General features: G+C 34.4%; 1 protein-coding gene across 1 annotated transcript; it reads left to right on the top strand.

Moving 5' to 3' along the window:
* Window positions 1-5,207: 5,207 nt before the first annotated feature.
* LOC108373082 (protein HGH1 homolog) lies at window positions 5,208-6,836 on the top strand. Its single transcript, XM_017628924.1, has 6 exons — window positions 5,208-5,433; window positions 5,491-5,678; window positions 5,741-5,960; window positions 6,028-6,311; window positions 6,368-6,585; window positions 6,662-6,836. The coding sequence occupies exons 1-6, from the start codon at window positions 5,316-5,318 to the stop codon at window positions 6,768-6,770; spliced, it is 1,137 nt and encodes a 378-aa protein (XP_017484413.1). The 5' UTR covers window positions 5,208-5,315; the 3' UTR covers window positions 6,771-6,836.
* Window positions 6,837-12,826: the final 5,990 nt, after the last annotated feature.

Below are 12,826 nucleotides of genomic sequence, written 5' to 3' on the forward strand. Positions count from 1 at the left end.
ATATGTACACTCTATTTCCTCTAAAGAAATGTTTTCCTCTTCATTGCTGCCCACCACACCCATCCCCATAGACGCTATCTTCATGGCAATTACCGTGAATATCCCGCAAGCATAGTTGTAGCGATAGCACGCACCCCTCCATCATGAGTCTGTTGACTGCTTTGGAACTAAAACGGGACTACAGTTTTTTATATATTTTGGGAACTTTGGCGGGACTTGGATTCTTTCCAGTTTGTCGATAAATTTCGATAAAATCCGATAACTCAACAAAATTCGATAACTCCACCAACATTGCTAAATGCCTTTCCAAGCTTTATGAATTTCGATAGCTCAAAAATTTATATATCGATTCCTCGATACACTTTAGATAACAATAAATTGCGATAACTCGGTTAATTTTAGTAGCTCCTTATTGTTAGAAATCTATCGACAAATTTCGATAACTCGTTACACTGTTGCGACACGATGAAATTCGGTAAGCAATGATATCTCTATAAACCTATGTAACCTTGAAATTTCGATAACTTAATTTTAAAAATTCCAAAAACTTCGATTCGGTAAATCGACAAATTTCTATAAATCTATAAATATCGATAACTCGATAAGTTCAAATAAATCGTTGCATTACGATAACTCGGTAAATTTCGTTAATTCTATAAATAATAAGCATTCATTTGATATCAATAACTTGCTAAATTTCATTAACTTGACAAATTTCGATAAACCCATAAATTCTTAAAGCTCGTTAACTATTCGCAAACTTCGACAATGAATTTGCTGTATCTACAAATTTCGAACACACCATAAACATGGATAACTTGTTAAATTTCAATAACTATAAACTTCGATGAATCGATAAATTTCGGTAACTTGTCTGATTTATTTCGATTCCTGTCGAAAATTATATATATTTTCCTACCCTCATAGTAACAATAATTCTTATGCATTTCTCAATGTTCTCATTTTCCTCTTTATCGTTAACTTTGCCTTCATTTTTTTATCTTAATCCTTTTTATAGTTTATTTCTTTCCAATTGCGTCGGGGTGACAAAAGCTTGTTTACTGAGAAATTTAAACTATTTCATATATTTTTCGTAAAAAAAACTGTGAGAAGAATTTTCACTGATACAGAATAGAGCCGTTAATGTCAAATACGAAGTAAAACAAAATTTAATTTCAAATAGGAAAACAATTTAAATTGACTCAACACAAATACGGAAATTTTTAAATGACGATTTCGAACTAATTTTGAAATCATAAAAACTCCTCATCCACAGTAAAATACTTGCCCAATGGTGTTCATGGTTTTGGCATCGGTTCCGTAAAATCGCCAAAGGAAGGGTGGAAAAATGTATGTGAGCGTATTAATAAATAGAAGATTTCCTTTAAAAACAAAATAAGGAAATCTTTAGTCAAAGTTCATATATGTGCATATAATGCATACTTACATAAGTTCATACATATGTATGTATGTAGATATGTGCTTAAGAATGTGTTTTAAATTAAAATTAGGACATACTTTTTAAATCAGCTTAATTTGTTAACCGTTAAAAGAATCGGTTATTATACAGCAAGCTAAACAAAGGCTTATAACTTAGTGAATCACTTAAATATTATACAGTTCCATACAATTACTTCATTTTAGCACCAAATTGGAGTAACTTATGTAATAAAAGGTTCAATAACAAAACCGCAATTTTACCGCATTGTGATCCGGAATCTTTTTTTTTGACATATTCACCTACTGTTCTCGTAGTGGGAAGTACCAAGCATTGTGAGTATGGTTCAGACTTGGCATATGCACTTGTCCATACATACATATATATGAATGTATGTATGTATGTCGGTAGTTATTTTGCCGGTTGTTGTTGTTTTTCTCAGTACTGCTCGTCGCCATATTTAAGTATTTCGGTTATTTATTGGCGTTGCAATGCTCTGTTATAACTGCATAAATATGTACTGTATATATATGTAAGTGGGTGTGCAGTTTGTGTTTTACTTTCAGATTTCTTACTCTTCGAGCTTCAATCAATTTATTATCATTAGCGCTGCCGAATGAAGGAAACCACTTCTGCTGTCACGGCTGAGTTTCTCTTCATCTCAGCAATCTCCTTTATCATTTTGCTGGTTAATATTGCTCAAGATTTTTATTGGAAGCACCTTAATTAGACATTGGTAATCAAATTTCGTGCATTATAAGCGCAAACAACTTATAAACAACTATAAAAAAAATAAAATCACTCGAATGTTAAAGGAAATCAAAAGAAGTTAAGTCAGTGAAGAGTCATTAATTACTTGCTGTCATTGGGTCGTGCTTTGGTTTTTGGTAAAAATTAAGCTAAAAACGCTGGTTAATATTCTATAATGGTTTTAGGGAATTGGAAAACTTTTGAGCGTTATAGGGCTTTCGCACGAGGCGATTTTTCCGGCACCGTTTGAATGGCTAAAAATATCAAAATATAAAGAAAAATATAAAAATATTCGCCCTAAACAGGCGTTTGCATTGTTCAACTTTGCATTCTACTTTTGGTTGAACAGCCTTTCAACTAATCGCTCTCAACAAAGTTGATCGCCAGCCAACATTTAGCCATTCAACTTTTTTTCGTGCAACCCTGCGTGAGTTGAACGCAAAATCGACTCGTGCGAACACCTTTTTATTGTTTAACAAAATCGGGTAATAAATATCTTTTACCAATGAACTTGTCGTTTATAATTAGGCATACGAATTTCGATACGATACCATATCGATAATTTTAGCATTGATACCGATATTTTCTACTCGATAGCTTTAAAACGATATTTTTTGTAATCGAGTACCAGAACCCTAGTACCGTATCGAATGTCATAAAGTCACATAACGAGGATAATGTTATTACCAAATCTTGCCGATATAAATTGCGCTTTAAATAGCGGATATTTGTACTATAGTTAAGATTGCATGTGGTGGGACTTGATTTCAATTTTGTGGGAAAACACAATCAAAGTTTTATCAATTCATATAGTTGGTAGATAGATTTGCACACATTTTCTAGCATGAAATATCTACTCCAACTTCCACGAGACGTCGCACAAATTTTGTGGAATATTTGTGGCTGGGCGGAAACTCCACTCCAAACACTACACAATATCAGCCAAATTTGCGCGAACGCTTCTACGGAAGGGAAGGATGATAAGACTAAGGCCTAGGACAACCGAATGTCCCGAATAAGGCGCACCTCAGGTTAACCTTCGCCAGCTCAAAAGAGTCGGTTGGACTTCGAGCATGATTTTATGTAGAAATGAAGACCTGTAACTTCTCTCGCATGAGCAAGGTTTGGTCAACAGGAGGTGACTGTCCAATCAGACAAAGCGCGACGACAGAGTCGAAATCTCTTTGGGCCTTCGCGCCACGTCGGACCTGGAGCGATGCGCGAGCTATTTTACCAACACCTTGTGTGCATCTTGTTTTTACCAGGGGTGAAGTTCGGATAATCATCAGGAAGGCGAAGCCTCCAAAGCCATCGGACCGACGGGAGCAGACTACCTTACCAAGGTCCTTAACGTGTGCATGCTCACGCTCATCATTCCGGATATCTGGAAAATGGGGAGGGTGGTCCCACTGCTCAAACCGGGGAAACCGTCCAACATGGGAGTTTCTTATCGTCCGATGACTCTCCTTTCCCTGATAGTGAAAACACTTGAGGCCTTGCTACTCCCGCAGTATACGAACCACCTGACCACAAGGAGGTACAACAACTGCACTTAACGCCATTAACACTCAGATAACACATGGCATTAACCGAAACTGCCCCTGTAAGAGAACATTCCAAGTAGCGTTGGATCTGTCAAAGGCGTTTGACACCGTCAGTCACTCCGCGCTTCTAGAAGACATTGAGGCTTCCTCTCTCCCACAGGGACTTAAATGGTGGTCCGGCGAATTCTCTGAGTGGTCGACATTCGTCAGTCATTTTCTGAGACAAGACCAGCAAACCGAGGAAAATTAAACAGGGGGTCACACAGGATGGTGTCCTTTCCCCTCTGCTGTTTAATTTTTACAGATGAAATCTCCCTCAAGCACCAGAGGTAGTCGCGATTGTCTTTTGTGGTGTCTGGAAATTGATTGTGCTCGTAAGTAAACGGTTACATCTCCGAACTTTCTCGCTTCTTCAGTGCAAGCAGCCTAACCCTCTCCATAATATCCCAACTTCTCTCTGACTACTGGAGCAGGCTAAACTCGTACTTGAGCAGAAGAAACAGAAGACATTTCCAATGAACGCCCGGCATGCTGGGGTCGCCACAGGACTCACGGCACCTCTTCGCATGACTCCAAAACCTCACCCAGCCAACGCACCTGCCCCCAAGGTCAGACCCGGTGGAAGTTGCACACTTCCTGGGCCTCCCTTTAGCTGAGCCTGATGACAACTTTCATTGAAAATCCGACCCGAGCGGGGTTTAGTAGCCACTAAAACAACTAAACTCTTCTTTCGTGAGTCTGGTGAAAAAGTCATAATTATTGCATCATCCGTTATAAAATGCTTACAACCATTTATGAATAAATTCATTGCAATTCTTATTATCTATAATAAACATGTTTTTTTTTAAGAGTCCGAAAGACATCTAGGGTTTGCGTCACAGTGAAACATTTTCAACTTTCTTTTAATTTGTAGTAGTTTTTAATTATATCGGACAACTTATTTCATTTTGATTATACCTTATTTCAAAGTCTGCTACGAAAACTCTCTACAATTATGTACATTACTGGCTTTTTGTTTCGTCCCTAAAAGAAAAACGAGGTCCCAAAGACTCTCCCGGTAATGAAAGGGTAAATGTTGCACAATATATTTTGTAATTTGCAAAGTTCAAAACGTAAGCAACGTTATTAAATAAATATGAAATACAACCCTACGTTTCATTTATTCAGCGCATATTCAGCCACTGCACAGCTGTTGATGATAAACAGCTGATCATTTGAATTTGTCCGATAGTGTTGCGTACTCGAGAGTATTGGCCAAAAGTTATGCCCCGGTATATTTTAACATAATAGCATATATATAACAAAATTTACATATATTTATTAGATTCGATTTAAAACAAATAATATGAGATGTGATAAGATAGGTTAATAATTATTGTTAAATAGTAAAAAGTGCAAAAATTTGATACAGTTGCACCTTCAGCTTTGTGTTTTACACCCAAAATGGGAAAATTTCGAAAGTAAACAACACTGGCATTGTTTATGTTTTTTGTGATAATTCGCCGCGTGCACATTTTTGCGCTAGTATTTCCAAAGTTTGTAATAAATAAATAAAAAAGCATTTTGTATTTTGCAAATTTAAAATGGCAAATGCTGAAACCAGTGAAGATGCTCACACTGCCACCATAAAGGAGTTAATAACATTTATGCATCCCACACAAAGGCTGGATTTGAAAGCGGTAGCATTGACACATGTGCTTTGTAGGTAAACATATTCCTTTTTTCTATATCTAAAACTGACCTTTCGTTAACTAATAGCTTTGACTGGTTCTGAAGAGGGCAAGAAAGCCATCTTGACACTAAATGATGTGCTAGTAGCGCTTTTCAATCTCACAAACGATGACAATCATACTGTGGCCAAGGATGCCATATTGAGCCTTATCAATCTGTCTGCGGAAGGAGAGGGCGCTATACGAGTGTATGAAACTGCAAAGTCGCTTATTCCAGTAGGAAGATACTTCTATATTTTTGCTTGACCGTACATATTCTATATTTAATGTATTTTTAGGCTTTTCCCTTGATTTCCGAGGCTATTAAGCAAATAACAGACGAGAAATCCAAGCTGGCAGATCCCTGGACTATGGTGCTGAGTAATTTGACGCGTAGTGAAAAGTTAGTTGAAGACATAATTATTGAACTGGAAAAAGATAGTAAGACACTGCCTAGTCTACTAAAAGCATTCACAAAATTGGACTATAATAATGAGAAGGCGAGGTTGCATTATTTAGGTTAATGTTTATGCAAATTAGCATGCTAGATTTTTATAAATTTATCTTACAATTTTATTTACCGCAGCTCCAATCTTTTGTAACCTGACGCAAAGTGGCAGAGGACGAAAACTGGCTTGCAATGCCAAATATGATTTCCTTGAAAAAATTTTACCTTTCGCTTCATACGAACCCTCAATTGTGCGCCGTGGTGGCACTATAGGTATTTTAAAAAATATTTGCTTCGATCCCATGTATCACAGCATTATTTTGAATGAAAAAGATGACATACTACATGCGATACTCTATCCACTTTGTGGTCCCGAAGAGTTCACCGATGAAGAGAATGATAAATTGCCATTGGAACTGCAAGTAATTTGATAAGTTACATATATTTCAACTTTGCTCACATTGCTGTTAACTTTTAGTACCTCCCTGAAACGAAAACACGCGAAGAAGATCCAGATTTGCGCAAAATGCTCTTAGAATCACTGCTTCAGCTATGTGCAACAAAGCGATATCGAGAGATTTTGCGTTCGAAAAGTGTTTATGAAATATTGCGTGAATATCACAAATGGGAATCAAAATTTGGCAAAGATAAAGAATGTCTGTTGGCGTGCGAGAATGTAGTGGATATTTTAATAAAGTGAGTGCGAGTTTTTTGCGGGGTTGATGTTGGATTAATTTTAATTTATATATTTTTCATATTTGGCTTATTGCAGGAAAGAAGAGGAAATTGGCTTGGACAACTATAAAGAAGTAGATGTACCTGAAGATGTTGCACATAAATTTGTAAAGGAAGATAATGAGTATCTGCAGAATGTTTTATGAGTAGTCTGATAAGTTTAACTATATTTGTAAACTGTAGTAAATAAATGTTTTCCAAAATATACATAATATATTGGGCCTTATGCATAAGAAGTGAGTTTGAACTCCCGACTCGATTTTCAGTACAAATTCTTAAGATTGAGCTTACTTCATCAGTGAAAAAATTGANTGCATAAGAAGTGAGTTTGAACTCCCGACTCGATATTCAGTACAAATTCTTAAGATTGAGCTTACTTCATCAGTGAAAAAATTGACTGAGCTTAAGCCTACTTTTTATTTATGAGGCCTATTAAATAGGCTAACTACTATTTTGTAGGTCATTGCGATATATAAATTGTTCTATGACTAAGAGAAATCCAGAATTAAAAACGCTGAACTGCTGAAAAACTTGGTATGAGTTCAGTTATAAATAGAAATTACGTAGAATTATCATAAGGATCATGAAATGCATTAATTAGCATACTAAGTACACTAGGAATCAGACAATAAATGTCAGAGGTTGCTCCAAATACGCTGTAAATGCACTAGCCTAAGGGATTCAGCTAACAAGAGTCCACTGTGCCAATCTTAGACTTATCTACAAAATTAACTATAGCCTCTATGGATAGAGTTCACATAATCCTAGCTGTTTAGATATATATGTAAATTTATCTTCGTACCTATGTATCCCGAGCGATTTGGTTAAGTTGGCAATTTCCGACTTCAATCATGAATGTATTTTCCAGTTCCGGGACAATTGAATAGCAGTAGCAAAGTAACTGCACAAATTTCTGATCGACCCATTTTTTTTGTACTGCCTGATTGCTTTAAATTTAAAACCAAAATATATTCTCATTTTTGTTGTTGGTGTTTCCGACAGGGCAAGACTATGATGTATTGTGGAACAATTTTTGATTTGACAAGAGAAGACGGAAAATCGTTCCACAATAATATTTTATATTCATTTTAATAAAATATTAATATTCGCAAGCGTAATCATATACATAATACGGATTGTGTCATTCCTTGGCCAGTAGTGCGATTCCCATTTTTCTTAACGACAATATTCGCATCGTTAGCTAACGTTTCCGACAAATTTCGTTAACTGCAATTCTCAAGAACACTTTTAGCGAATATTGTCGATAGCTTTGACAGTTGTCTAACGAAATTTGTAGATAGCCTAGCTACGAATATTTTGTCGTTGAAAAGCCTAACGATAAAATTGGTTTAAGTTTTTATTATTATTAAATTAGGCAAAATTCATCGGTAAGCAAACTATTATAATAAAAAATAGCTAATAAATAAACATTTATCACATATAGATGTGCTTATTATTATTATTCTTTTTATTTATTACACTGTGCAAGTTGAAAACTTAGGCAAAGGTTTTGATAGTTGATCTCACTTAATTGGGGCATTCTAAGTTCAATGGCTCCCCCCGTTTTGTCAGATTTGCTCCAGTGTTCGAGATAACGACACTTGAACATTTGCTTCAATTTTAACTTGTTTGTAAATAACTNTCATTTTTGTTGTTGGTGTTTCCGACAGGGCAAGACTATGATGTATTGTGGAACAATTTTTGATTTGACAAGAGAAGACGGAAAATCGTTCCACAATAATATTTTATATTCATTTTAATAAAATATTAATATTCGCAAGCGTAATCATATACATAATACGGATTGTGTCATTCCTTGGCCAGTAGTGCGATTCCCATTTTTCTTAACGACAATATTCGCATCGTTAGCTAACGTTTCCGACAAATTTCGTTAACTGCAATTCTCAAGAACACTTTTAGCGAATATTGTCGATAGCTTTGACAGTTGTCTAACGAAATTTGTAGATAGCCTAGCTACGAATATTTTGTCGTTGAAAAGCCTAACGATAAAATTGGTTTAAGTTTTTATTATTATTAAATTAGGCAAAATTCATCGGTAAGCAAACTATTATAATAAAAAATAGCTAATAAATAAACATTTATCACATATAGATGTGCTTATTATTATTATTCTTTTTATTTATTACACTGTGCAAGTTGAAAACTTAGGCAAAGGTTTTGATAGTTGATCTCACTTAATTGGGGCATTCTAAGTTCAATGGCTCCCCCCGTTTTGTCAGATTTGCTCCAGTGTTCGAGATAACGACACTTGAACATTTGCTTCAATTTTAACTTGTTTGTAAATAACTCAGTTTTTGTGTTGTTTTAATAAAATTTTTAACATGACTGATTTTTATAATGAAGATTATTTTAAAAAATAGTCATGTGATAAAGTTTAATAAAATGACTTTAACGGACTTTGTTGGAGTTATTAAAAAAACTTAAACATTTTAACAAATTTTCAATTACTGTTACGTCGAAAACTAGAGCCACAGCTGAATTTTTAGACGTGGAAAGTATAACGTCAAAATGATGTGTTTGTTGTAATTCATACTGTAATTGTGCGTATAATTTTTTAGTGGAATTTTTTACTTATATACGGCTAACACCACCTTATGAAATTCGCCTTGCACGAGGCCCTTATTGCAAAATAAAAAGTCCAGCATCCTATGGTACTGCTCCGTAGTAGCTTTTGCGCTTCTGTTTTTTTTTCATATTGTATTCACAAACAACAATCTCGACAACAATAATACGCGCAACAATAAAATGTTTCTTTTAAATATTGAGTGCCAAACGTCAATATTGCCATATTTGTCTTTGTAATTAACGACAATCCTCGTAAACTCCTTTATCGACATGTCTAACGAATTCTGTCGTTAAGTGTGTTTTTGAGAATAGCCTATTCGCTACTGCAAGCTACAAACGTCGTTCATTATCAATAACGAATATCGGTCGTTAGGAAAAATGGGAATCGCACTACAGTTTTAGGAAATATCCTAACTTCATACATATGTATGTATGTAAGTATATGTATTCAGCTAAATAGCTGATAAACAGAATAATGTTTTTAATTTCATAACTATGTATTATTTTAATGCAATATTTATGTCAGCATTGCCTGATAGTTCATTGGGCCGTATGAACNTTTTAGGAAATATCCTAACTTCATACATATGTATGTATGTAAGTATATGTATTCAGCTAAATAGCTGATAAACAGAATAATGTTTTTAATTTCATAACTATGTATTATTTTAATGCAATATTTATGTCAGCATTGCCTGATAGTTCATTGGGCCGTATGAACGAACACTAAGCAATTGCTTTTCCTGAAGTTTCAGACCTTTTACTAGAATCCGACCGATTAATGATTGAAGTATTGTTTAGTTATTTGATTATGTTTTTCTTTTGTTATTATAAAAGTTTATAAAAGCATCGGCCGATTAAGTCCTGAATATAATTTCATTTCAAAAACAAATGCTTTTATAAACTTTTATAATAACAAAAGAAAAACATATTCAAATAACTAATTAACATTATCTCATTCAAGAATTGGCCAAANTGTGATAAAGTTTAATAAAATGACTTTAACGGACTTTGTTGGAGTTATTAAAAAAACTTAAACATTTTAACAAATTTTCAATTACTGTTACGTCGAAAACTAGAGCCACAGCTGAATTTTTAGACGTGGAAAGTATAACGTCAAAATGATGTGTTTGTTGTAATTCATACTGTAATTGTGCGTATAATTTGTTAGTGGAATTTTTTACTTATATACGGCTAACACCACCTTATGAAATTCGCCTTGCACGAGGCCCTTATTGCAAAATAAAAAGTCCAGCATCCTATGGTACTGCTCCGTAGTAGCTTTTGCGCTTCTGTTTTTTTTTCATATTGTATTCACAAACAACAATCTCGACAACAATAATACGCGCAACAATAAAATGTTTCTTTTAAATATTGAGTGCCAAACGTCAATATTGCCATATTTGTCTTTGTAATTAACGACAATCCTCGTAAACTCCTTTATCGACATGTCTAACGAATTCTGTCGTTAAGTGTGTTTTTGAGAATAGCCTATTCGCTACTGCAAGCTACAAACGTCGTTCATTATCAATAACGAATATCGGTCGTTAGGAAAAATGGGAATCGCACTACAGTTTTAGGAAATATCCTAACTTCATACATATGTATGTATGTAAGTATATGTATTCAGCTAAATAGCTGATAAACAGAATAATGTTTTTAATTTCATAACTATGTATTATTTTAATGCAATATTTATGTCAGCATTGCCTGATAGTTCATTGGGCCGTATGAACGAACACTAAGCAATTGCTTTTCCTGAAGTTTCAGACCTTTTACTAGAATCCGACCGATTAATGATTGAAGTATTGTTTAGTTATTTGATTATGTTTTTCTTTTGTTATTATAAAAGTTTATAAAAGCATCGGCCGATTAAGTCCTGAATATAATTTCATTTCAAAAACAAATGCTTTTATAAACTTTTATAATAACAAAAGAAAAACATATTCAAATAACTAATTAACATTATCTCATTCAAGAATTGGCCAAAAACGGCCGATACAGACTCTTTTGGCCAATACTAGCCCCGGCATCGGTCGGACTCTATATTTTGCTCGATTCATTCAAATAAATTTAAGTAAAAAGTCTGATATTTTAAGAAAAAACAATTGCTATTGGTTTTTATTCATATGGCCCATTGCTTTTAGAATTATCATTCAGTTAATTGAAAATTTAATATTAACATACCAGTACCATAGATATGGATGCTATATTTTTTATTTTTTTCATTTACATTCATATGTAGATACGTATACATATGTATACGCTAGTTTTCTAACGACGTCTTTGTTGCCGCCACCATTGGCAAGCAACGATCACCATTACTTCGTTCTAGATTTCACTTACGTTATTTTCATTTAAGCATCAACGCCCGCACTAATTTTTTGCACACAATCGAGAGAGCAATATCAGAACTACTGAATTTTTACCAAAAACCGACATTTACGCAATATTTTTTCGAATTTTCCGGATTTTCTTCACCTAACACCGCTTAGCAGCCACCGTTTGCTAACTCGCGAAAAGGAAACTGGCGAATAGGCGGAAGCTTGTTGGTAGTAGTGTTGCCCAATCTGGCCAACAGCAGGTTTTTAAGAAAATTTTGTGTAATTTAATCTGCTTATAATTTTGTTTTTGTTCAATTATTTTATTTTATTTTGTTAGGATAAGCTGTAAAACACTGTTATTAAAAATAGATAATTTGGTTTTACCTAAGGCCTATGAAGTAACAAGTTCCAGGTAGAAAAGAAGCAGATGTACCTATGCAAAGGTAGCTTAAGGGATTTTCTTTTTACGCGCGTTATATTTACATACATATTTATGACTTATGATTTAAAAATCTTGCTAAGTATTTTAATTTATTTTATTTTCCCTAATGAATTCCCAACATGCATGCAACCCTGTTCCTTCCGTATCCCTGTTGCTACACTCGCCAGTTTCCGCTGCTGTCAGTTTCAACGAAAAAGTCCGCCATTAGGCAGCTGCTAGTGAAAATAGTGAATTCGTGTAGATTTTTTGCAATAAATAGAATATTTTGCTTTTGAAACGACGCAATCAGTTATTTTCTTCAGAGTAAAGTGAATTACATAGCGCGGGCAATGTTTTTCAGCTATTTAAAATACAAATAAAATAAAGTGCGTGGCCGATTGCATTCGTGCACGCAGGTCCGTTAACAAAATGTAGCAAAACAATGAAAATGGTGAGAAATGTAATGTGGTGGGGAGTCGCAGAAATGTGTGAATATACAGGCGCCAGTCTGCTTGCCGTGCAGAATGTGAAATTTGTGTTATTGCCTTTAAAAGAATAATGCTGAAATTGGTTTATCAAATTTCGCTTTTTTTACAGTAATACAAGGTGCTTGAAATTAAAAAAAATGCTGCAATAAGAAAGTTCGTGTTGCTTTGCAAAATCTCGTACGCGTTCGTCCGTATTAGAACAACGATGGTTATACAACCAAATAAAAGAATTTTTTAAATTTGAAATCNATCAAATTTCGCTTTTTTACAGTAATACAAGGTGCTTGAAATTAAAAAAAAGGCATAAATGTAGAATACCTACAATTCTCAAATTAAAAAAAATCGTATTGGGATCGATGGAGATCATTGAGGTGAACGTAACG

This window comes from Rhagoletis zephyria, unplaced genomic scaffold (assembly GCF_001687245.7).
Source record: "Rhagoletis zephyria isolate East Lansing unplaced genomic scaffold, Rhagoletis_zephyria_1.1 Rzeph_scaffold_06344, whole genome shotgun sequence".
Taxonomy (NCBI): domain Eukaryota; kingdom Metazoa; phylum Arthropoda; class Insecta; order Diptera; family Tephritidae; genus Rhagoletis; species Rhagoletis zephyria.

Excerpts from the sequence above, each read along its gene's own strand:
- LOC108373082 (XM_017628924.1), top strand. The coding sequence starts at position 5,316 with ATGGCAAATGCTGAAACCAGTGAAGATGCTCACACTGCCACCATAAAG. Across the intron at positions 5,434-5,490 it reads AGCATTGACACATGTGCTTT|CTTTGACTGGTTCTGAAGAG; the intron begins GTAGGTAAACAT and ends GTTAACTAATAG. Across the intron at positions 5,679-5,740 it reads CTGCAAAGTCGCTTATTCCA|GCTTTTCCCTTGATTTCCGA; the intron begins GTAGGAAGATAC and ends ATGTATTTTTAG.